Source organism: Anolis carolinensis, chromosome 4 (genome assembly GCF_035594765.1).
Source record: "Anolis carolinensis isolate JA03-04 chromosome 4, rAnoCar3.1.pri, whole genome shotgun sequence".
NCBI lineage: Eukaryota > Metazoa > Chordata > Lepidosauria > Squamata > Dactyloidae > Anolis > Anolis carolinensis.
The window spans coordinates 86,865,874-86,891,818 of NC_085844.1; the positions used below are offsets into that span (position 1 = coordinate 86,865,874).

General features: G+C 38.5%; 1 protein-coding gene across 1 annotated transcript; it reads left to right on the forward strand.

The window, feature by feature from the left end:
- Positions 1–4,794: 4,794 nt before the first annotated feature.
- rgs18 (regulator of G protein signaling 18) lies at positions 4,795–25,525 on the forward strand. Its single transcript, XM_062980753.1, has 5 exons — positions 4,795–5,355; positions 11,549–11,647; positions 14,914–14,975; positions 19,941–20,107; positions 22,684–25,525. Exons 1-5 carry the CDS (start codon positions 5,240–5,242, stop codon positions 22,939–22,941), a joined length of 702 nt encoding a protein of 233 aa, XP_062836823.1. The 5' UTR covers positions 4,795–5,239; the 3' UTR covers positions 22,942–25,525.
- Positions 25,526–25,945: the final 420 nt, after the last annotated feature.

Sequence of the window (25,945 nt, forward strand, 5' to 3'; positions counted from 1 at the left end):
CCTGTGCAATCAACAAGGAAGGGGTAGAGTGATCCCTTCTTCCTGATTGTGTGGGCATTCCATTTAGACCACAACAAATGTAATCATGCCAATGAAGGTCAGAGCAGATATCTTCAAGAGTACAGTTTTTCTGGCAATGTTATATGCATCTGAAACATGGACAACAACAAAGTTAGAGAGGGAAAAACTAGCAATGACTCAGAGAGCAATGGAAAGGATGTGTGGCATGACAATAAGAGATAAAGATAAGAGATTGATATTGATTGCTGTATTTTATGATGATTTTATTTTCTGGTTTTAAATTGCTTTAATTATATTGTTTATTTGTTATATGTTGTGTACCCTTGGAACAAACTAATAGCTACAAATATCTAGGCATTACGTTTTCATCATCTGGTGCTTGGGTAACCATCTTACTCATAGTATACAAAGAGCAACAAAAGCAGCAGGTTTCATTTACAAGCTTTGCCATCATAGATATCCAAGCACAATCAGACTCACCCTGGAAGTCTTTAAGAAAAAAAATAATACCAACACTTATATTTGGGGCTGAAATTTGGGGGCACACCAATTTGGCCAAGATCGAAGCCTTCCAAGTTAAGCAGCTTCGCATCCTCCTGGGCCTTTCCAGAACAACGCTGGAACTAGGAATGCTCCCATTAGAAGCTCAAATTTTAATGAGACAATTCAATTACTGGTCAAAGGTAAATCAGATGAATTCCAGTAGACTTCCTCGCCAATGTTTAGAGGATCAAGATCAGCATGCCCACAAGTCATCATGGATAGTGGCCTTAAACAATGAGATGACTAAAACTAGCCTTCCTTTACAATTTCTGGATGATCTAGGACCTAGGGCAGTGATGGCCAACCTATGACACGCATGTCAGCACTGACATGCCTAGCCATTTTTGCTGATACGCTGCTGCATGCAGATTGATTAGATGACTAATGTCTTTTGTGGCCAAATTTGGTGTGATTTGGTCCAGTGGTTTTGTTGTTTACTCCATGGGAATTATGCACATTACATATATATATTCTATTATTATTCTATTATTATTGTAGTATAGTATTATATTATTACTATTATATTATTATTATATTATCCGTTATTCATGACTACATTGAAACTACAATAGAGAGAAATCAGCGTGGAAATTGCAAGAGGTACCATAGATTGTTGTACATGGAAATAATGGTAGTAAATCGTTTTTGATTTATTAAATACAGTTATATATTAAAATTATATATTTTTGTTATTTAAACTATATATATATAGTGAAATTATGTTGTTGTTTTTTCTCAAAGTATGCCACCCAAGTCATGCTAGGTTTTTTGGTGAATTTTGACAAACCAAGTGCAAAAGGTTGCCCATCGTTGACCTAGGGCAAAACAAGTGCTCATGCAACATACTTGTGATATCTATACTCAGTTGGACCTAGCAAATATAGGTAGGTCTTCTGCCACAGAGCTTTTAGCTTCCCACAAAATGAATATTTATTTAGAACACCATATGACTATTCCAGTTCCGTTATCATTAAGAAGAATATATACCAGGGCCAGGTTTTAACAACTCGGTATTATGATGCAAACTGGTTGCTACTGTAACATCCCAAGAAATGAGAGATTTTGTGTCTGGGGAGAACAAATAGTGGAAGATATCAAACATTTTTTGATTGACTGCCCAGCATATGCTGAACTTCGAAACAGATATTTACATCCATTACTATCTCATTTTAGGTCCCCCAATAGAAATGATCTTTTGACATTCCTTTTATGATAAGAAAGATCCACCATAATCAGAGTAAGACTTTTTGTCCTGAAAGCTATCAAGAAAAGAGCACATTTCCTGAAAGAAGAATCAGGAAAATAAGATTTGATGGCAAACAGAAGGTCAGCTGCTGTCCTCCCATCCTTTTTGCCTTGTTTTTATTTGTGTTGCACTTTGAAATGGTCATATGATTGGTCAAACAATTATTATTATGTTATATGTTTAAATTATGTAACCTTGAATTCTTTGTATTTACTGGGCTTGGTCCCCATGTAAGTTGCCCTGAGTTCCTTCCAGGAGATAGTGGTGGGTATAAGAATAAAGTTGTTGTTGTTGTTGTTGTTGTTGTTGTTGTTGTTGTTATTATTATTATTATTATTATTATTATTATTATTATTATTATTATGTCAGCAATAAAGAGCTGTGTCAAAGAGCTGGGATACGTGACATGGCAAAAAGAAGATGGGCAGGGCATATAAGTACAAACAAAAGACAACTGATGGACATGTTGCCTCATGAACTGGGTACCAAGAGACTACAAGCAGCCCTTGGGCATACCTCGTATTCTATGGAATGAATCAAATGTTAATCTATTCAGCCAGAAATGGAAAAGAAAATCATAGGATAGTATATTTTGGCAAATGGTAGATTTGTGTGAAGCCCAAAGGAGTGGATTAATGACAAATTAGATAGGATAGGATAGAAATGCAATCACAATGGCCAGTTGTTCAGAGGGAACTCTGTGCCTGGTAAAGAGTGGTGGGGAATGGTTGGGGACAAGGACAATTGATCTCCTTTCCTGCTCAGGGTAATGGTGGGAGTATACATATGGATCAAGCTGAAATGGACCCAATCCAGCTTTCCTGATGGTCACAAAAGCCCCAGGATACTCCAGTGCTTCCTGCTAATTCCAGAATATCTCCTGACTATACTTAATGTGGAGCAAAATCAGATTAAGGTTCAAAACTCCATATTCTTACTGGAAGTCACTGTACATCATGAAAGCAATTGGCACAAGATTTGGGGTAAATATTGTGTGTCTAGACACAACTCTGGTAGCATTTCCCACCCAGCAAGTTTATTGCATTAAGGTGTCGCTGGCCAAAATATCCTTCCTGGAGATGTCATAACAGGGCACCCAGCCATGTGATCAGCAAGAGTAGTCACCAGAAAGCCCTGTTGGGGAGCTGCTTCTAGCTGGCAACAAAGAGTTGGCTCTGTTTGATGTGTGGACATGGGTTCCAGCCAAATCCAGCTGTCTACACATCAGAAACAGTAGCTGGAAGTAGCAATAATAATAATAATAATAATAATAATAATAATAATAATAATAATAATAGCATTATTTTTCTATCCCGCCTCCATTTCGCCATAGGGACTCGGTGCGGCTTACACAGGGCCAAACCCAAAGACAGATAATACACAAATAAAATACATGTAGACATGACATTTTAAACTGGATAAAACAGAATAAAAACAAATAACACAATATAATAACTTTTGTTGCAAAACCAGCCAAATGTCATGTAGATTCCTCCCAGCAGTTGCAAGGTTTTTTGACCCATGTAGACAAGTCTAAGCAATAGAAATTAAGCCAAATTATTGGGATCTGGCAGAGTGAGTGGCAGGTCTAATACACTTCATCCATTGCATAGAAAACCACTACTGGAAACTATTTACTTTTAATGTATTGTTTTATCTTCCAATATGAGACACAATGTAGTCTAAAGAAGAAGTAAAAATGAAAAGCACTGTAGGAAGTATGTGTAAAAGAGCACATAGGCTCAATAACAGACTCTTTTTGGTGTTTTATTGAGAAACAAAACCAATTTTTTGAGAATCGTAAGGGTACAAAATAATGAGAAACACAATATTTGGTTAGCAACTGACACAGTGAAATGTACAAAAAGTGTGGGAACAGAGGGAAGCACAGGGTTTTGGTTTTGGTTTTGGTTTTGGTTTTTTTTATGCTGTACATTTTTCCAGATGTATATGTGGCTAGCACTCATTTGCAGGATGTGAAACAGACACAGACCAAATGACTGAAAACTGCGGTGAAATATGCAGTGATATTTGTCACAAGTAAATGTATTGAAACTGGCTTCATTCTATGTTTTTTTCAGCGACACTAAATTCTATGGTTATTGTAAAAACGTGTAGATATAGCAATGGTATTTTTCTAGCAGGAGGACAGTTAGTAGTGATGAAGGATGTGTGGTTGATTGATGTTTTTGCCTTGCAATAGGGAATTGGTGGAAATGTCAGTAAAAGCCACTGTGGGGGTAGTGAACAGAATGCTGGACTTTGACAGGGGAGATGTGGTTCAAATCCACAATCATCCAAGGAGCTTGTTCACTGATGACTCAGCTAACTCAATTTTCCTTGTAGGTGAGTTTAACCTTCCTCTCAATAAAGTTGAAAGATGCAATTGCAGTGCAACATTTTTCTCATAACCTTCCCCTGCAGCCCTTGGCTTTGCCTGGAACCTGGTTTATCCGTTTTCCAGAGCCAGCGAGGAAGGGAGATTCTACTAGTAGAAGCAACAGTATCAGAAGATATTCATCATTGAATCCTCCTGGCCAAAGCGATTTCATGTAGGAAAAGGCATAATTCAATTTATGTCTCCTGTCCTTATATAATTTAATAATTTATAATAATAATTCTGTTCTTATACCCCGCCCCATCTCCCCGAAGGGACTCGGGCGGCTTACATGGGGCCAAACCCAGTCAACAACAATAAAATAACACCATAAAACAGATTTAAAAAATGAAAACCAGTCATAAAAATTCACATATAAAGACAAAAGATAAAATCTAGATAAAATCAGGAGAAACCTGGGCCAAAGTGCTAATTATGTCGAAATCATCAGGAGGGGGTGGATTGTCCAAATTGTTATCACCTTCTTTTGAAAAGGTCCAGATATAAATCTCAGTAACTGTCAGGGACTACCTGAAGTGAAGACCATGTAGTTCTCATTGGTGCCTAAGGAAACTACTGTTGATCATCCACTCTCAAGTTCTTCAAAATAAGTAAGTATAAATGAATAAAACAGATCACATTTCTCTCTTCCGGTATTTTGACTCTGTGTTACTGTTTTATTTTCAGTACATTTTATCAAATAGTATCCTGTGCCTAACAAAATATCATGTTCCCCTTATACTAACCACAAGCTGCCTCTGTGGGGAGGTCTATGTTTATCTTGATGACTTGCAAAACGTTAGTCTCTTACTAGTTTTGCCTTAAACAGAAATGACAGCTGAAAGAAGACTTCCTTGAATATATTTGCTGCAACAGCCTAGCCAGTGAAGGGGAAGCTGCTTGTCACAAACTTTGTGGACCTCTAACCAATACCAAATCAAGAGTCAACCTGAGTGAGAAACGGCGTAGATGAAACTAGACTTCAAAGATAACTTACACATAACTGAAGAAAAAAATTGAGATAATATCAAACTGAGCTGTGAAGACAAAATATGGAGAATCTATTACTCTTGTCCCCTCACTCAAATACCACTTCCAGAATGAGATCGCTGTATAAAATTGTGAGATCTAAGAATAAAGAAGAGGAAAAAGCAGAAACAAACAGCAGGTAAGGTGTTATGGGAATTGCCTTTAAAAGTGTATCATTGTAGTTGTTGTTTTTTCATAATTATTTAGGACATTATCTTCCATACTTCATCGCAGGGCCATAGCCGGGGGGGGGGGGAGGGAGAGAGAGAGAGTTCAACACCCCTTCCCCCAAAATGTTTCAAGTTAAAAAAACTGGTTTACTCATAATTTTAACTGGTTAACCAATTTATGAGTAAACCAGTTTTTTTTTAACCTGATACATTTCAGGGTGTGTGTGAACTTTTAGCCACCCTCTCTGGCTATGGCCCGGCTTTGTTGCTTAAAGTGAGTGAGCTAAGACTCAAGAAAGATAACATAGTCTGGGTGATTTGATTGACCTTCTGTTGCATGTCATAAGTTACAGGGATGGACCATGACCTTGTTTTCTATGTACTAGCTGCCTGATGACACTTAAAAACATTCAAAGTATATATTTGAAAATTTGTGTAGGAAAAAAAAATAGTCCCTGGATGTAACAAAGGCTAATCCATGTATTGTTGAGGCCTAAACTTGCATAACTAGAGTCAATTTTGTCAGATGCATGTCTATATCTGGAAGCATAATCGCAACTATGTTGGTGAATGTGGATGTTCATTAAGATTTTAAAGGAGCCATACACTAGTCCACTATGAAACATACTTATTTTCGGTTGAATTCAGTAGTGTTTAAATGCACAATACTCTATTAAATAGTGTTTGATATAGCCATGGGATGAAAAGGCAAAAAAAAATAAAAATAAAGAAGTGTATTGAACTTGTGGGTGAGGAGAGTAGTGCTGATATTACTGTAACCCCATGGTATATGGTGAACATAGTTCAGGAAAAATATAGCAGTTTTCACCAGTGTAGCTAGATAGGGCATTCATCGAAGAACCTATCTATGAAGCTCCTTGGACAAGCTACTCCGCATCCACACCTTTCTTGCTGATTCATCTGGCCTCTGTGAGAAAGGAAGACGTGCTAGCAGCAAAAAGTAAATGGAGCAATTCAGTATCTGGCATTGTGGTCACACGTATTCAAATGAGAAGAGAGCAAGTCAATAAGAAAGAACAGGGAAGAAGAGGTGGGCAATACAGATAAAAGGAACTGCTAAGGTCATTTTGCATAATCTCCATTCTACTCTACTGATCACAAATATTTCGAGCCAACAGTTGCCAGAATTTCTTTTCTGGCAGGACAATTTGAGAGGCTTGCATGGTCACTAGGCTAGATTTTTGAGGTTTATAAGGTTATTTTAATCATCATCATCATCATCATCATCATCATCATCTTTATTTGTATACTGCCTTATCTCCCGGTAGGGACTCAAGGTGGTTTCAAACCGACAATAGACACATTCAACAATATAACACAACCTAATTAACTTAACAACTAAAATATCATCCTAAAATACCAAAAATCTGTTAAAACACACTAAAAGTAAACATAAAATATTAAAAACCCATTTCATTGTAGCTCCATCAGTAAAAGGTTCAACAAACCAATGGCCAGGATTACAAAATGAATGTGACCAACTATAAAAGAGCTGGGCCAGGGATAGTGCAACAACATATCATAGAACCAGGGAAGTGGATGAAGTGCAGGGCAGAATGCTATTTGGTTATCTAGAGACTGGGCTTAGGGATAATCATTTTTGAAAAATTTCTGGAAAATCCAGGTTTTCAAATCCCTATGAAAGAGGACAGTGTGGGAGCTTGCCTAATTTCCCTGGGGAGGGTGTTCCAATACTATAGTTATTATTGCTATATTAATGCCCTGAAAGATACCACCATTAAGTATCTTCTTGAACATAGTGATGATTAATTTCAGCAATTTTCTTCCTGCTGTGATAGTTTTTGAAAAACACAAAATTTTTGAAAGATATTTGAAATTATGGACTATTTATGTTCAATTTTGAATATGGCTCTCTTGTGCAGAAAACAGCATATTTTGCACAGAAAACAGGATTTTCTGTTGAATATTTCAACATAGATATACTAATTCATGTGCAAAAAATGCTTTTTATGCAACTCAATCATATGCAAATTTTGTACAGAATAAACTGCAATTTTTATTTCTGCATAGAAAACAGCATTTTCTGCACAAGGATATTTCTGCAATGAAATATTCTCTTTCATGCAGAAATTTCTGCATGAAATATGCAGAAAATAACCACATATAAACTTTACACAAAATGCCCCAAACTGTAAAAATTCTTGCCAGTCCTGGTTTCTTCTTGTCAGAGTTTCCTAATATTCAAAACATGTTTTATGTTATGAGAAAAACATTTTTAAAGTATTGTTTCTATTATTTCTATCTAGGCCAGGCTGTGGCACAGGCAGATTAGCAGCCAGCTGCCAGCTGCAACAAATCACTCTGACCAAGAGGTCATGAGTTTGAGGCCAGCCTGTGCCTGCGTCTTGTTTCTGTTCTATGTTATGGCATTGAATGTTTGCCTTTATGTGTGCATTGTGATCCGCCTTGAGTCCCTTTCGGGGTGAGAAGGGCGGAATACAAATGCTGTAAATAAATAAATAAATAAAATCTCTACCATTCCAATAATGTTATAGTAATTAAGAGAAGTAGTTTGAAAAGTCCTCAGCTAAGAACTACAAACTTAAATGACCCATATTGAAGCTGTTGTTACAGAGTAAAGCCAACACAGAAATATAAAAAATATAAAAAATAGTATTTCTTGATATCACAGGATATGATTGAAGCTTGCTGGTTGTTGACTACCTGTATTAGCACAAGGTCTGGGAGTCTGTGGTCTTGGGTGTACTATTTATTTATTTGTATTATACCCATCAGCCAAAATGTATCCCACAGTGGCTTACAAATTCTTAATTTGATCAATCCCTACCTTCAGACTTAAAGGCAGAATAAGGAACAACACACAAAGAATACCAAATGACATTGGGGTAGGGATTAAAAATTTGGTACATACTGCATGTTCTACTTTCCCTCTAAGGTCATAGCAGAAGAAGTTGGCAGCTGTCCTTCATCAGCTGCTGAGGCAAAAACATGATAGAGATGTATGTGCCTGTTTGTTCTTTTCTCCCTCTGAAGTCACCACAATGGCAGGTGAGATAGAGAGAATGCATTTCACCAGCTACTGAGACTAAGATTTGATAGTTGGATGTAGCAGGAAAGGGAAATAAAATGAGGTCATTGACCCCTCCAAAAATAACATTTCAGTAACTTCAAACTTTAGTTGACCATTTAGAAATATAGTTTAGGCATCCAAAGTAAAGGGGAAGGAAATTTTTCCAAGGGAATGCAAATATAGCCAGTAGGAGAATTCTATGTGTCAGTGATTTTCACTATATCAATTTTGGGAACTAAAGAAAAATTCTGTTAGGAATGGCAGAACTCTTTTGTAGGAGGGAAATGCTTTCATTGTGCTTCCATTCCTTAGTTACACCCATCTTAAGTACTTCCAAATTTTATTGGACCATGACTGAAGCAACAATGAGTTTTTCCTGTATTGATTATACTTCTGGAAGATGAGATCAACAAATAGTAGCCAATGGGTTCCTCATCCTGGAACTAAGAAAAACATAGAATGGCTGCAGAGTGTAAACAGATTCCCACCACTCAAATCTTTCAGCAATTGATTGGTCAACATCCATTTTTAAAAGCATTTTTGTGTTTCTCCACAATCATAATGTTCCCATTAGCATCCGGTGGCCTAGGGGATAAAAGCCTCGTGATTTGAAGGTTGGGTTGCTGACCTGAAGGCTGCCAGGTTCGAATCCCACCCGGGAAGAGCATGGATGAGCTCCCTCTATCAGTTCCAGCTCCATGCGGGGACATGAGAGAAGCCTCCCACAAGGATGGTAAAACATTAAAACATCCGGGTGTCCCCTGGGCAACATCCTTGCAGACAGCCAATTCTCTCACTCCAGAAGCAACTCCAGTTGCTCCTGACATGAATTTTTTTTTTTAGCAAAATGATGTTACTGTTGTCATTTTAGCTCCATAAGCAAACCAAGTCATCACCTAAAGGTGGAAATAAAAGGATATATATATACGCATATAGAATATTTTCCTCACAATATTATTATTGGATGTTAAAAGATCTGGTGATATGTGCAGTGCACACATGATCAATCAGCACACGCTAATTCAAAACCGGTACATAAAATGCAATCAGATATGAAATCAGTCCATCAAATGATATGTCAAGCAAGACTCAAGCCAAAATACCACATGATTATGATATAACACATTTTTCAACCAAAAAGAAGGTTGAGACTTGTTCTCCTGTCAGTTTCCAGGGATACAGCAAGTGTGGTATGCTATGTTGATGCTATATATTTATTATTTGTTAACTCTCAATAAAATACATTTTCAAGGTAATTAGTTACATGAGTTTTGTAAAGTGGATTAGTAAGTTCTGTACATTTGTAAATAGCAAACATGAAATCATGGAAATTGGTTTATATGGGATAGTTTTCAAGCAAAAATTGAGAAAACCACCCATGTACGTCCTGTGAAATTTGATTTGTTCTTGGAATACATCTCTCTGCTACTGGATTAGAATTGTCTATGCTGACCAGAGCTTATGGGAAAGGAGATCATTAACATCTGGAGAGACATGCTACACTAGCAGAACAATATCACATCATACCAATTAGACTACTGAATGATTATTTTCAATTGCAAATAGACCTGGCAACAAAAATATTCCAGTATGGAGTTCTCTTTCTTTAGAATTTTAGTAGTTCCTATCAATTCTTCTTTCTTCTCCCTCCTAGTTTGGTGCTTTCTCTGGTGGTCACTCAACACTCAGGGCCTTCATTGAGCCATTCTTCCAACACCATAGTACTTTAAAAGACAGTTTGTGCCATTCAACTAAGTTGGTTAGTTCTCCCCTCTTGTACACCACTGATTTCATTTCATCACTATAAGCATAGACAACCACCATTATTATTCCTCTTATTAGCAAAAGAGAAGAAATACACACACTTTTTTTATTTCATTGCAGAATGGACATTAAAATACTTTGGATGATAAAATGGCCAATATTTATAATGAACAATGTTTGCACAACCAACAGTAATTCAAGAAGTGACCAATTTAATTTTGTTTTGACATTAACCCACCACATTGTATAGTTATTTAGGGATAAGCAAAATTCATACCAAAAAGCATTGCTGTCATACCAAAACCCACATACCCCAAGGAGGATATTGTTTTCTGCTGCCCTGCAGACTAGGACACGGAACAATGGCTTCAAACTACAGGAAAGGAGATTCCACCTGAACATTAGGAAGAACTTCCTCGCTGTGAGAGCTGTTCGGCAGTAGCACTCTCTTCCCCGGACTGTGGTGGAGGCTCCTTCTTTGGAGGTTTTTAAACAGAGGCTGGATGGCTATCTGTCGGGGGTGCTTTGAATGCGATTTCCTGCTTCTTGGCAGGGGGTTGGACTGGATGGCCCATGAGGTCTCTTCCAACTCTACTATTCTATGATTCTATGATTCTAGGAGGTCAGGAATAGTCAGATTGATTTAGTATGCATACATAGGCCTGATTAATGGATTTCAGGTAACCGATACTTGTGTTATTTTCAGTAGATATTATAGTCTATAATGGCATCCCATTCTGAATTTTCCCCATTTTTGCAAATAGCATCCAATGAATTCTTGGTATTAGGCATTATGTGAGAGGGAGAGTTGCAGCAGTTCATATAGGTTGTAGGCACATGTCTTCTGTAATGTCTAATTCTATTTTAATCTACAACAAATGAGGTTTCTTTTTAGTAAATTCAGCTGCTGGGATTCATGGCACATTTCCATTTCCTTTTATTATTTTTTTAAAAAAAAACAGCTCCAGAAGATCTTGGCATCCTCTCTTTGAGCTTACAAAGATTAACTTCCCCCGCCTTTTGCCTACAAGCTGAAAGCACAAGAGTGTTGAAATGAAAAGACTTTCATTTACCCTTTGCAGATAATTCAATATGTAAATGTATGCTAAGGTGTAAGTGAGAAATTCATTACTCTCGATAGCAAACGTGGGAGAAATAACATCTACATTAGTGCAATAGCATGTCAGGGAGAAATGACTGGCCTTTCAGGACCTTTGTGTGCTGGCAAAATGGCTTTGAGAGTCTTTTGGAATGGTGATATCATTTGCCTTTAAACTCTCTTCCTCTCCCATCTCCCATCATCCCTCTCCCTCTCCCATCATCAGGACTCAGGAAAAAAGGAACCGGCTAAGTCTTTTACAGAAGTCTGAACTGCACCCAGATTTAAATTTGGACAAATTTGAAAGATTAACAAAGGGTTCAAGGTAAGCAGTGTGCAACAAAAAAGGGAAGAGGGCAATAAGCATAATATAACAATGTGCTTGATGAGGGCCAGTGTAATTTAAATCCCTGTTCTGCAATGGAAACTCACTGGCTAACCTTGGGTGAGTCTCATCTTTTCAGCCTCAGAAGGAGAAAAATAACCTTCCTCTGAACAAATCTTGTCAAGAAAGCCCTATGATAGGTTCACTTTAGGGTCACTATAAGTTGAAATTGACTTGAATACAAATGGCAAGAACAAGAATGCTTTTCAATATTATTCTTATTAAGAAAAAAAAGTTGTGACAAATTGCAATACCGTGTCTTGCAAAACTATTCTTTGCTGTGACTTTTTGTGAATTTTTTTTTTGCACAAAACACTTAGATTTTGTACAAAATAAGTCCCATTGTGCTGAACAGAAATCAGCGTAGTATTGTATAAAACACAGTTTTGGGCAATAAAACAATGAAGAGGGATGAGAGAATTCATGGAACAAAGGGATGAGAGGCACTTGTTCTTGACATCATGGCAATAATTGACATCATGAGATAGCCAAGTGATGTTCTTCTGTTAAACAAACAAAACAAATGTTGCATTTTTCTCCAATATATCTAGATTCACATTAGCTAGGGTGCATCCCGAAATGTCTATTGGAAGCTATCACATCCAGGAAGTGTGCTGGTTTGCTGAGATGTAAACAGCCCGGGAAGAGGTTTAGCTGTTTAGTTTGTTTAGTTGTTTATTTTTAAGTTCAAATGATGAACATCCTGGACACTTTATAATGTAAATAGTTAGGTTCAGTGCAAATGCTGAACACCTAGCCCTGAAATTCTTCCATTCACATTCAGAACCGGGGGGGGGGGGGGATAATATTGTATCTTGTTTGTCAGGATGACTGTAAAATTGATGGGCAAAGCTAGACATAGTGTTCATTTTATCTGACTGAATCTGAGCAATAGTTAACCATCTTTTTGGTCTCTGGATTTTTTAAATGTTTTGTTGTATGTTTCACTATTGTATACTGCAATAAAGTCTGGTACCTTGAATGGGCAATAAATAAATTGATAAAAAAGCAAACAGAGCATTTAGATCCATTTCATGGGTTTCATGGGTCTTCTGGAAATATTTGCTTTTTCAGATTTTCTGCTTCCTTTTGGATTCTGCTTACTTAAGTCTTGCTTTGCTTTTGTGTGAGTGTATGCTTGTCCTTCCTGCAATACCAATATCCAGGGGTTCAGTAGTACCTTGGGACTTAGTTCCCTTTCATGTGCATAATATCTCCTCTAACGGCTCATCAGACAGTGTGAATTTTGGTAGCATGTGCCACTTACTCTAAAGTTTTACTACAGAGCCCACCAGCTTTTATCCTACAACATTTAACTACTTCTGGTGGGGCTCCATCGTAAAACTGTTGAGGAAGCAGCGCACACTGCTGCAGTGGCAACATGGAAGAACTCCCGTGATCAATTGCAATCAACAGGGGGAAGTTGGGTGGCCGACACTTCCCCCGTGGGATGGTCGAGTGATGTGGGGTGTGGGGAAATGGCCTCCTCATTTGCCACGATGCATGCCGATTCTAGCAGCCCGTCTGATGAGGTTGTAAATGTGTTTGGGTTCTCTGCCATTGGATTCCATGACTATACATGGAATTCTTCTCAATGATCCCATCTGTAAACTGGAGAAATGTTTCTTTTTAATGTTTCAAGTGTCTTTTTAAGAAAAGAAAAATAACATGCAGCATATATATGTGTGTCAGACATGTCATTTGTTCGGGTGTTCTACACAGACATTATAATCTAACTTGAAGATGACTAGAAGGCATGGTGTCCACCAAATGTGCACTCCTTGCAAGCTGCAGTGTGGATCAAGCTAGAAACAGTGCATTAAAACTCCCCAGAAAGTATAGAACAAGCCAGATATATCCTATCCAGGTCTCAAAAACCGGCCAGATTACCTACCCACTGTGATTTACAATCAGCATGAATGAACATAGGGTTCAACGAAATTTATAACTTTCAGATAAACATGGGATTTTCTGTGGACAGAGCCTTCTAGATGTATAAAGATCACAGTATTGTATAAGTCTTTATAGAGTCATAAATACTCTTCTGTTCTTCCCCCATTCCATTTGTGTTAAGTATAGATAGCTGAAATATTGTTAGACTGTAATTCTGGAAATATTGTTGGATTATTATCTATGACTCTCACCTCCTGTACCCTTCAGTACTACACTATAGAATTAATGCAGTTTGGCACCACTTTGACTTCCATAGCTCAGTGGTATGGAATCATGGGAGTTTGTACTTGGTTGAGACACCATCACTTTGTCAGAGAAGAACAAAAATCTTGTAAAACTACAAATTCCATGTTTTCATAGAATTGCGTCATGACTGTGGTGCCAAACTACATTAATTCTGCAGTACTTTTTTTTTTCTGCCTCCCAAACTGTCTCCATATATTTGGTATTTCCCTTGAGAACTATTGCCTGTCTTTCTGTACCATTATTCTGTATAGCCTATAATCACTTATCTTCATCTCAATTCTACAATTTACTTCAAAAGGACTCAAACAAATTGTTTTCAAACTTTTAACCCAAAGAAGGATTTCTTGTTCTCATCCCTTTTGCAAACTAGAAATCTAGAGCTCAATAATAAACCCAATTCATGGTTTGACATATTTTATTTTTAAGGCACACAAAATAAAATAACAACCAACAAAACAGTATATTAAAAATGCTCTTTGACTGTGAACACAATAACAGGCTTCATGTGTTAATATGGTTACAGGATCATTGCTTTTGCATCTCTGTTTCCATATAGCTTCCTGTGTGCTGTTAAAATAGCCTGTGGTCACCAAGTACTAGTCTCTATTTAAAACCACATCTCTGTGGAAGGAGGTCATTTTAGCTCCCCAGCTTTTGTGTTTTCATCGTTTTAAAAAGACAGGTGACTTTTCCCCTTAATGATTGCTGCTGCACAAACTGCTTCAATTTTTTATGAAAGACACATGAAAAATAAGCAAGGGACAGTACTTCAGTTTTTAGATTATTGAGAATATTGGGGAGGAAATTTTGCTTTGTATAATTCAATAGAAATGCCATCTGTTTTTGAAGGCCCAAAGGAAAAGAGCTTTTTTAGTTCTTGTAAAATAATACACTTCAGCACCCTGTGAAATACACCAAACTGAAAGCCACAGGAAGTAACATGTGTTAAGAAATGACTCAAATGCACACACAACAAATGACATTTTCTCTTTTTCCGTCATCTGTAGTGAACCTCCTGACGTGATAAAGAAGTGGGGTGAATCTTTTTACAATCTGATTTCACAGAAAGGTTCGTATGACATGTTTTTAGCTGGAATTAATGCTTCACTAAAGTTCTGTCTCTTTTTTCATTTTGAAAGATAACTCAAAACATTTTCATGGCTCATTACAATTCTTCTTTGGTGAAGGACTTAACGTATGTAAAAATGAAGCACTCTATTGTCTATGATTTCAAATGACAAATTGATTGCTGTTGAAAAAACCTTTTCATTTGATCAAAATGCATATTTGAAAAAAGTAGAAATGACTACGTTTCTCCAGAAAAGTATTCAATAAACCACATTGTCCAAAGAAAATACAGCTGAGAATTGAATGAGTTTTCTATCAAAATCTCTCAGGGCCCTTCTAAACTGTCCTTTATCTCAGAATCTGATCCCAGATTATAGACTTTAATATGAGACCTCACTGCCAGGTAACCTGGGATAAATTTATAATCTAGAATCAGATCCTGGGATATAGGGGCAGTGTGGATGGGCCCTTAGTAACTTGGCTGGGGTGGCTGGAGGATGCTGGAAGATGTAGTCCAAAAAGTAAATTGGCTAGATAATAAATGGTTTATAACACATTATAAGACTAAACTCACACCTGCAACATAACATTTTGTTACTTTATTCTTGGGGTTGTTGGAATACATTATGTTCCTCATTTTTAAAGGGAAAGCATTTCTTTTACCCTTTAATGCAAACCTTTATTTATTTATTAAAGATCCTATTTGCTTCACACTTGCATGGATAAACCATGGTTCTTTTTTTGGGGGGGGCTTGCTCCCTGAATTGGAACTGGAGTGAAATGTGGGGTGAGGTGGTTGGGAGGTGGGATAAATTGGTGGTCCAGCAAATGTGGTGTGACAATTTTTTTTAAAAAAAATTGATCAACCAAAGGATAGCAGGGCTTTTGAAACATTCAGTGTATGGATAGATGGAAGATGGAAGTTCACAGCAAACTTTCTAAAGAGTTTACCTTGCCACTCACGTTTTAAAACATGGATGCCCAGGTAAACCCCTTTGGAACTCTTCCCACTGTGAACCTTTCCTCCCTCTCATTTCCAAAGGCCCAAGACCCTCTGCTCACTGTGTTGCATATGGTAAATTTTATTAAACATTTTGTACTTGATTACATTTTATTATATACAGTCCTTTTTCCACATGCTCAAGGTTCAGGGAGCATCTGATCCTGCACTTGCTGCCCCAGTCAGTCACCCAGGGCACTTCCAGACAGCAATTCATTGTAGGAGAAAATGGGTTAAGGTTTATTTATTTTGTGTCAAAAGCATTGTATAATAAATAAGTTTAAATGTGATAAAATAAAGGAATCACAAACAGCTAAATAGTTTTGGACCAAAATCGCATTGTCCGTAGCTTTAAACAACTCCTCCTCCGTGCATGAGGCAGGGCATTGTGGGCAAGAATACATATGAGGAGTTGTTTGTTCAGCTCCACAGTCACACAAGGTGGATGATTCCTCCGGGTAGTGCCATCTTACCAGGTTGTCTTTTGATCTGCCCACTCTGCTTCTCAGTCTGTTTAGGGATTTCCAAATTGCCCATTATTGGTTTTCCCCTGGAAGCAGACCCTCTTGGGGGGCCATCCAGTTGGGATTGCCTGGTTTAGCTGCCCAGAGGGACACCCTTGCTGTTGCTGGGGGGACATCAAGAGGAGTGGTGGTTTTCATGAAGCTCTTCCTTGATTTGAGTCTGGTGAGAGGAGGCTGATAGTCATGCAGTGAGTGGTTTTCACAATATTCAACCTTATTTCTCTCACAGTTAGCAGCAACTTCCCATCGTATGTCAGGAGGGGCAATGCCAGCTAACTTGTAGAGTTTATCAACAGGTGTAGGTTTAAGGCATCCTGTGATTATTCTACATGTTTTGTTCAGTGCTATGTCCACCTGCTTTGCATGGGCAGACTTGTGCCAAACAGTACAGGTTAAGGTAACCTGTTTTCGCCCGCATTGCTGTCCCTACACCCTCCCAAAAATGGGCTTTTTGCATTGATGTTCCCATGTCCTCCCATTAACCTCCGGTAGGTCACGGGGCCACCGAACTCCCCCCCCCCCTCCTGAAAACTCTTAAAAGAAGAAGAAAACTTAACAGGCACCATGCCTCCTTTTTGGCAGGCCTCCTGGCACATATAAATGAGGTGGGGGCAGAGCAGGGGTGATTTTCCTTCTCCCCCCCCCCCGCACTACCCGGCACATGATTTCTACATACCAAAAGGTCTGCTGGAAAGGAGACACAGCACCCGATAAGGTTTTATTTTATTTTAAGGGCTTTGGGGGGGGGGGGGGGTTCAGAAGGGGATGAGTGTCCTCCTCACTTCTACAGGTTTTGGGAAGCCCAAAGAAGCGGGATAAATGTGGGGACTGACCCTCGGGACTACCCAGGAGTCAGTCCCCACAGGGCCCATACTCTGTGTCTAATGGGGTATCTAATTAATTCAGGACAAAGCAGGGTTTGTTCCAAATTAATCCTCTTTTACCTGAGGCAATGTTTGGATGCCTCAGTTAAAAGTCTGACAGGGCCTGCATTTGGGCCCTGTCTGGAAGGGTTTCCGGTCACTGATGGAAGGCTGAAGGCAGGAAGCTGGAGTGGGACTGGATGAGGGGCAGGGAGAGGGAGGATACCTGCAGTGCTAAAATCATTACTCAGTACAGTAGGGGGCTGGGAAGGGGATTGGATTGGGAGAGAGTGGAAGGAGGAAAGGTTGTGACCAGATCTCCAAGACAGGCAGTGAGAGCAAGACTGTGGCGGGGGGGGGGGGGGGAGGGGGGAGGTAGAAAGATGAGGAGATAGCCACCAGAGTCCTTTGAGAATCAAGATGGGGTACTGGCTTCTAGTTTTATGCATGCTGTAAGGAAAAATAAATAGCTATTGCCATTGCAGTGAACATGTGGAAATGCTTTTTTGTACCAAAGTGGCTATGGGAAGAGGAGAATGTTTGTCTTTCAAAACCAGTTTGAGTTCAGATTTAAACTGCTGAGTGTGCTATTAATGTGGCATTTGTCCTATGATGTGTTATAAACAAGGATTGAATAATGCTCACTGGATTTCTCATGTGGATTCAGTCAAAGGGATTACAAATTGGAATGTGCCCCATTTCTCTCCTGGAAACAGAAGAAGAAAGCTAATTCATTGTAAACATAAAGGACACTGTGACATCAGCACCCAAGAGACCAACTCGCTTCCTCTTCCATCTTCTCTATTTGAATATTTGGAAATTCCAAACCACAAATCTAATCTCATCCTTTAACCTTTCAGTCATTCTCACTATTTGATAGGGTTCCTATCCATGCGTGGAATTTGATAAAATATCCAGAGCTTGGATATGTCTTTTTAGATGTCCTCAAAGCATTTGAAAATGCTAGACACAGGTATTTGCTAAACTATTTCCTTAAAAAAAAGTGATCTTATTTTCATCTTAGTGCTTTTTAAGTGTAATTTCATTGCACTCTTCTTACCAAAATGTGACTAGCTAAAGTTGCCAATGTTGTTTGCAACACATTCTGATTACACTTTAATCTTTTGGTGGGTTAGCCACTTGTTATCTTTGAGATGTCTCTGTGATTCAAGCATCATGGTTGATTGTTTTGAACTGGTGCAGTTGACACTGTATACAAAAATTTACTGGTTAGACTTCCTAAGAAGGTGTGAGCTGAGCAGTCTCATGAAATCTATTCCTTAAATGTAGATATCAAAATCATCTGAAACAATGTATTGGCTACTGTGTGCACACATATGTAGACTTTAGCATGTATGTAAATTTTACTATTAACATGCAGAAATAAATTTAGGTTTGCAAATCAAAAAAATACTGAAATGAAAATTTCTGACATGCATTTTCATTTCCTTTGGATTTCTTTCTGTCTGTTTCACAGCACCAAATCCATAAGCTGGTGCATTTCTTCACAAGTTAACTTCATCTAAATTCTACAGATACCGTACATTATACAAAACTAACACTTCAAAAGTCAAAATCACCCAGAAGGGAAACATTGGTTTCATTGTTTTTTCTTCTCCTAGCATAAATTCCTACAGATAAAAAAATATGCAACCTTCAACGTTGTAAACCTGCTTTGTGCATAAAGTAATAGCTGAAGTTTCATTATCTAGCCGCAGTACACCATTCAGGGGGCAGTAAATGGTAATATGCATGGAATCTTTTCCCAGTTTCAGCCAACAAGAACAAGTGCATTCAAAGTAGAATTTCTCCCCAAATTTTAATCCATGCTAGTTGAAGGCATCAAAATTAGTGTCAGAGGTGACCTGTGGATTTGTTTCTGCAAAGTAGTGAATCCCATATTGATTTTAATGTGTCGCCTGTCATAACTGTTCCAAGTTGTACAAAAGATTTGCAAGTGCCAAACTTCTGAAAAAACAGAGTCTGGCATTGCATGGGTGCCTATTCACTTTAGAACAGGAGGAATAGGAAAAAACTAATTTCAAGGGAAAATCTAGAAATGCATACGTGGGGAGAAAGTGTGTGTACAATATGTATTTATGTTTTCATATAGATTTCTTTGAATTTGTAGAATAGTTAAACAGAATACTATATGTATGAATATCTGCAAAATTGATGCAAACCAGATGCACCCACCACCTTATTATTTAAATGATATGTTAAACACACATTATTATCCTAAAACTCAGAGGCAATTTTTTGAACTTTTTTTTTAAAAAAATGTTTGAATGGCTGTTCATAATGAAAATACATTTCTAGAAGTTATGGACTAGGCTTTCTTATCTCCTTTAAAATATTTGTATTTGTGGTTACACAAATATAACCAGAAACGTAACTTGTGAAGGACTGCTGTGATCTAATATTGCTTAAAGAAAATTGAAAAATAGATATTTGTGTTAAAACTGTGGTTGAGAAAATGCAATTTACTTTATTATCTATAAAGACCTCTATATATCTTATTATCCATGAAGATCTGTATATATCTAATCATGTCAGCTATTTGCTGTTTCCATTTGTAGCTGGAGTAGATACATTCACACAATTCCTAAGAAGTGAGTTTAGTGAAGAGAATATTGAGTTTTGGATGGCATGTGAAGATTACAAGAAATGTAAAGATGCTTCTCAACTTTCACTTAAAGCACAGGCAATTTATGAAACATTTATTGAAAAAGAAGCACCAAAAGAGGTACAGTGAACAAGGTCCTATTTATACAATCTGTTTTCTATTTGTGCAGAGAAGTCACCAAACATATTTGGGAGAATATTTCAATGAACTTGGTGAGAATAATCATGAACGAATGTGCTTAACAATACACAACTTGAACTGGTCTAATAGGTGCCCATATTTTGAAAACATACCAGGAAAATTATGGGACAGACTCCCTCAACAATATCAAAAGGAAGGAGAAATGTAATTTATCTGCCTCAGAACATTATCTGTCTATATTTGATGCTAATATCTAGAATTACTCCATCACTCTGCTAAAATAATAATTACAGGCACAATTACTATTACATTCAAGCTATTACTATTACATTGGCAAGATTTCAGATAATGAACCAAATGAATAAAACAAATCACCAGTTAAAACCTTGAGAATAAAAAAATAATAATGCCTTAAGCAATTATAAAAGATTGTTCCAAAATGCAGTATTAAGGATGGTCTATTAGTGGTATATAACACACTTGATCTATTGATCCAGGTTCTCATTTATATTCTACCAACAGAATTGCCATCATTATGTCAGACAGGTTCTATGTGGACTGTGGAGCAAAGGCCTGTAAATAGTTACACTGTTTTCTGGTCCTTGTGGAATAATTAATGGTCAGAATCTTGTTAGTGAGTTGCAATACTGAAAATCTAAATTACACAATTGTTACCGAATTTTGGTCATCCAAGGGTCTGGAATATAGTTAATGTACTGCAACTAAAATTTCCCCTCCATAAACCCCTCACTACCGTTAAGTGATATAGTACCCAAAACAGACATTTCCAACTTGTTGAGAAGAAAAGGGATTAGCAGATATGAATCCAGCTATTTTCCTGCAGATGCACATGGATCAGGGACTTCCTGAAGATCCCCTGGAGATCCCATCAGATGCTTGTTGCTACTCATCCAGCTACAGGAAAATAGCATGACAAAAATCCACTGATTCCCCTACCATCCAACAATGAGGAGATTGATGTGCTGACACAGATGAATCACTTACCAGTTTTCACCCGATCCACCATGCATTCTTAGTCCATTCAATCCTAATTCTATGGGGAAATTCTACTCCCTTAGGCATCATTTTCCTCTTTAAAAGGATGTAAAGTGGTAACCTCCTTCCATCAACCGGCAGGCATTATAGAATCATAGAATTCTAGAGTTGAAGAGATCTCTTGAGCCATCCAGTTCAACCCCCTGCTAAGAAGCAGGAAATTTGCATTCGAAGCACTGCAATCTCTCATGGCCACTGGTTCTCATGGTGACAATTGATAACTCTTTTGATGCAATAGTGCTGTTGCAGAGCATATCAAAGAACACAGAGGTATGATTCATTAGCATTAGTAGATAGTAGACTATCAATTTCTGTTTGTTCCATTTAAAAGGCCTCCATTTTTGTTTTAGAGTACCTCCCGAAAACAGGGGTCTTTCATTCCACGGCAGAAAGTACGAAAATTTTCAGCCCATTGGTGACAATGGGTGGGCCTCCCTATTCTTCCTTTCCCCTCAGTTTTAGGACTAGTAGGGGGAAATCACCACACATGGAGGTCACATCTACCACTCTTAGCCCACCAAGTTTTATAATGCTTGGGTCATCCCTAAATTTTAGGGATGTTTTTTCTATAAATAAAATCTCCTTAAAAACATTCCCTCTTTCCCCCCCTCTAACTTCTCCAGGAGCAACAGGAGGAGGGAGGCTGGGCAGGGCACCATTCCTTCCTGCCAAATGTCAAAGATGCTCCACACACCACACAAACAGCCCAGTGCCCAGCCCCACTATTTTGCTTCTTCTTTAACTGGTGGCAAGGGGGGGGGGATTTCCCTCCCCTTCCCATCATTTTTAGCAATGGCATGGTTTTTCCTTCTATCATTCATTACGAACTGGATTAAAAGCATCAGAGTTACTTAAGATACCACTATTTCTGTGTGATGTTTTCCCCTCCATCTGCAGAAGAGGACTGAGTTTAAAGACAGGGCTTAAGATACCACTCCTTCTGTGATGCTTTCCCCTCGGTCTGCAGAAGAGACTAGTGGCAGGTGAGGCGAGGCAGGCAGCAGGCATTCTTCTTCTCCAATTGGCCCAACAGTCAGGGCTCAGAGGGAAATAGCAGGCAGCAATTATCTGTGTGCTATGTGAAAAGTGTCATGTGAGCTGAAAATCAGGCAATGAAATTATACCCGCTCTTGCTTTCTTTTGTTTTGAGCTTATTTTCATTCTGGGGGAAAGGTTCCCATTTTGTGCTCCCGCCCAAAGCAAAAGAACTAATGGAACAGGAGAAACAGGTACCAAGCACACCTCTAGTGGATAGGTGGGCGAGCAAGTGAGTGAGTGAGCAAGTGAGTGAAGCATTGGGTAGATGGGTGGTGAGCCAATAGGCATTTAAAGTGGGAAGCTGCTAAAATTAAGGATGCAACTATTATGCAAGGAATCCTAAAACACCAAACCCTGGAACCCAAAAAGTGTGGGTCTATTATGTGATAAAATATGGCAAATCTTGGGAAACTCCATCAATAATCTTTTTTACTATTCCCATATCCCTTAATTTTTTCTAGGTTAACCTTGACTTTAACACCAAAGTGTGCACCAGTGAGAATATGAGCCATCCAACACTGAACACGTTTGATGCTGCACAGAACAAAATCTACGCCCTGATGGAACAAGACAGTTACCCACGTTTCCTAAAGTCTGACCTTTACTTAGATATGGTCCATGGCCAACCACGCGGCCATTCTGCTCTTAGAAGGAGATCACGCTCTTTTACCTTCAATGAATTCAAAGATGTTCAACCAGATTTTGCGATCTGGATGTAAATAAATATATATTACACAACCTTTTGATGATAAGACATTACAGACGATAATCACCACAGGTGACTTTATATGAGTGTCACTTCCCCAGGTCCCATGGATGATCAGATTTTTATTTCCCAGGAATTTGTGACAATGGCCTCAAGTGGTCAGTTACCTGGTAAAGATGACACTCTCATTTACAACAAAGTGATATCAACTCAGACATAATGTTTCTAAAGTGCATATGTATCTTTTCATGCCATGTACAAAATCTAAATAAAAAGTGCTATATTAAACTACAGCCCTATACTCAGGGTGCATCTATAATGTAGAATAAATGCAGTTTCACACCAATTTTATAGTCATAGTTCAATGATATGGAATCATGGGAGCTGTAATTTTACAAGGTTTTTACAAGGTTTTCACCAAACCACAAATCCCATGATACCATAGTAATGAGCCATGACAAGACAAAGAAGTCAAACTACATTCATTCTTCAGTGTAGATATGCCCTTAGTTAGCTAGGGATAAGAATCTTTAAACTCAATGTGTTTTACAGTTAAGCAGATAGGGGAAGAGCAGGTGCTTTGCATGTAGAAAATTTCAGGTTGAGTCCATGGCATTCTCATGCAGGTCAGAAAAATATCCTGTCTGAAAAAAATATATTGTCAGCTATTGTTGCCAAATATACTAAGTTAGATGGACCAATAGTCTGATTTAATGCAAGACAGTGCCAGTATACATACATTTCTTTATATAAATATAAATACATCTTTATTTGTATCCCAACACCATATCCCTGAGGGGACTCGGGAGGGCTCACAGAAGTACTGCAACAATACACAAGTATAAATACATGACATAAGTATCAAAACAACAATACATGTAAAATCACAGTAAAAAATAATAATTATAAAATTTTCTAAAAGGTAGTAAAACTTGCAAATAAGCTTGCTAACTGCAATAACAAAGTGTGAAGTGGCATCTATCAACGGGTCATCGAGCTGGCCAGATTACACAGGGTCAAAAGCCTATCTGAAGAGCAATGTTTTTACGTTGGAATGGAAGACTTGAAACAAAGGGGCTAGCCTGATCTCTCTAGGGAGGGCATTCCAGTGTCAGGGCCCCACCACAGAGAAGGCCCTCTCTCTCATCCCCACTAACCGTATCTGAGACGGTGGTGAGACCAAAAGAAGGGCCTTCCCAGCAGATCTCAATGTCCATGCTGATTCATAGAAGGAGATGCAGTCTCAAAGATAGGTTGGACCTGAAGAATATAGGACTTTATAGGTAATCACATGCACTTTGAATTGGGCCCAGAAACTTGTCAGAAGCCAGTGGAGCTGCTTTAAAAGAGATGTGGTATGCCACCTAAAGCTCGCCCTGATTAGTAATCTGGCTGTTGACCTTTGCACTAACTGCAGGTTCTAAGTTGTCTTCAAAGGCAGCCCCACAGAGAGTGCATTACAGGAGCCCATTCTGGATGTAACCAAGGCATCGACCACCATGATCAAGTCAGGCTTTTCAAGATATGGTCACAGCTGGTGCACAAGTTTTAACTCTGCAAAGGCCCTCCTGGTCACTGCCGACACCTGGGCCTCCAGGCTTAGCAATGAGTCCAGGAGAACCCCCAGACTGTGAACCTTTGTCTTCAGGGGGAGTGTAACCCCATTGAGCTCAGGTTGCTACCCTATGCCCTGATTTGCCTCACAACTGACTAGAAGAACCTCTATCTTGTCTAATTAAGTCTCAGCTTGTTGACCCTCATCCAGTCTGTCACAGCTGCCAGGCACTGGTTTATGATCCAGGGAGCTTTCCTGGAATTAGTTGGAAAAGAGTGGTAGAGTTGTATGTCATCTGTGTAGAAATGGCACCCAACTCCAAAACTCTGGATGACCTACAAGAAACCAGTCTGACAGTTAGAAGTTTGTCCTCCTATGCCTATTAGAACATGCTTCACGAAATATTTCTTTGTTGAGTCATGTACAAAACATTTATCTGTTCTTCTCAAAGCAAAACAAAAAACATATATGCATTCTGCATAAGCAGACTTGGTTTATAACCAGCAGTAGATTATGATGCAATCATATGCTTTGGTGCAAAACTCATTGGACACAGTAAATCTGGTTAGGATTGTGCTTGCAGTAGAGAGGCCAATCAATGAACAGGATTATTTCCCATCTTGTTTTTCATGAAACAGGGAGAGAGGTTCATCATAATGTGGTTTGAAGTTTGGAACATGGGAAAGGAGAGGACTGCTTAAACCAGGTAAACTATAGGCACTATGTAGCAATGGGAATTGAATAATGATTTCTTGATACTAGGCCATATTGGGAACTTTTTGAGTAGGAAAAACGGATCATATCAGTTATGTGTATATTAAAGATGAAATAAACTATTTGAAGAGAATGTGTAATTGAGGATCAGATGCTGTGGAAGGGTGCAATGAAGTTTATGTTTCTTAGACTTCCTGAAGTGGTTTTCCCCTGTGTATGTAATGTGAATCCAGGAGACTTTTGATTATTAGCTGGAGTGTTTAAACTATGCCTTCATCTATGTTCAACCTGTCCTGTACAATTATAAATAAAAATCAATATAACAAAATGCAATGTTATTTCCAGTGACCTTTTCAAACAAGTGAGAAATCAGAAAGCCACTTTAAAGTAACTGATGCTCTGGAACAATTCCCACCCACCCACCCCCCTCCAAAAGAGCTCCTTTCTGCATGTGTGTCAGCTGCCCAGACATTTTGTTTGCTGTGGAAGAACACATTTGCTGGTGTTGCTGGGCTAAAAGTAGCTCACCTTGTGATAAAGGGCAATCCCATAAGGCCTAAGGGTGGGGGTGGACTGCAGTACCCCTTGTCAATATCCCAGTTGACCAAAGTCATTATAATGCAGGGTAGATCCAGCCAGGGTATCACTGGGGGGAACTCCAGTCCACCACCTGCTTCTTCATTCACAGTGCAGCTGTAAAATAGAATGGAATGGGGAGTGAGACCTTGGCTGAAAATAGGAGAAATTC

Coding starts and splice junctions, on each gene's coding strand:
- rgs18 (XM_062980753.1), top strand. CDS start 5,240: ATGGAGAATCTATTACTCTTGTCCCCTCACTCAAATACCACTTCCAGA. Junction 11,648..14,913: donor AGATTAACAAAGGGTTCAAG/GTAAGCAGTGTG, acceptor CGTCATCTGTAG/TGAACCTCCTGACGTGATAA. Junction 20,108..22,683: donor AAAAAGAAGCACCAAAAGAG/GTACAGTGAACA, acceptor AATTTTTTCTAG/GTTAACCTTGACTTTAACAC.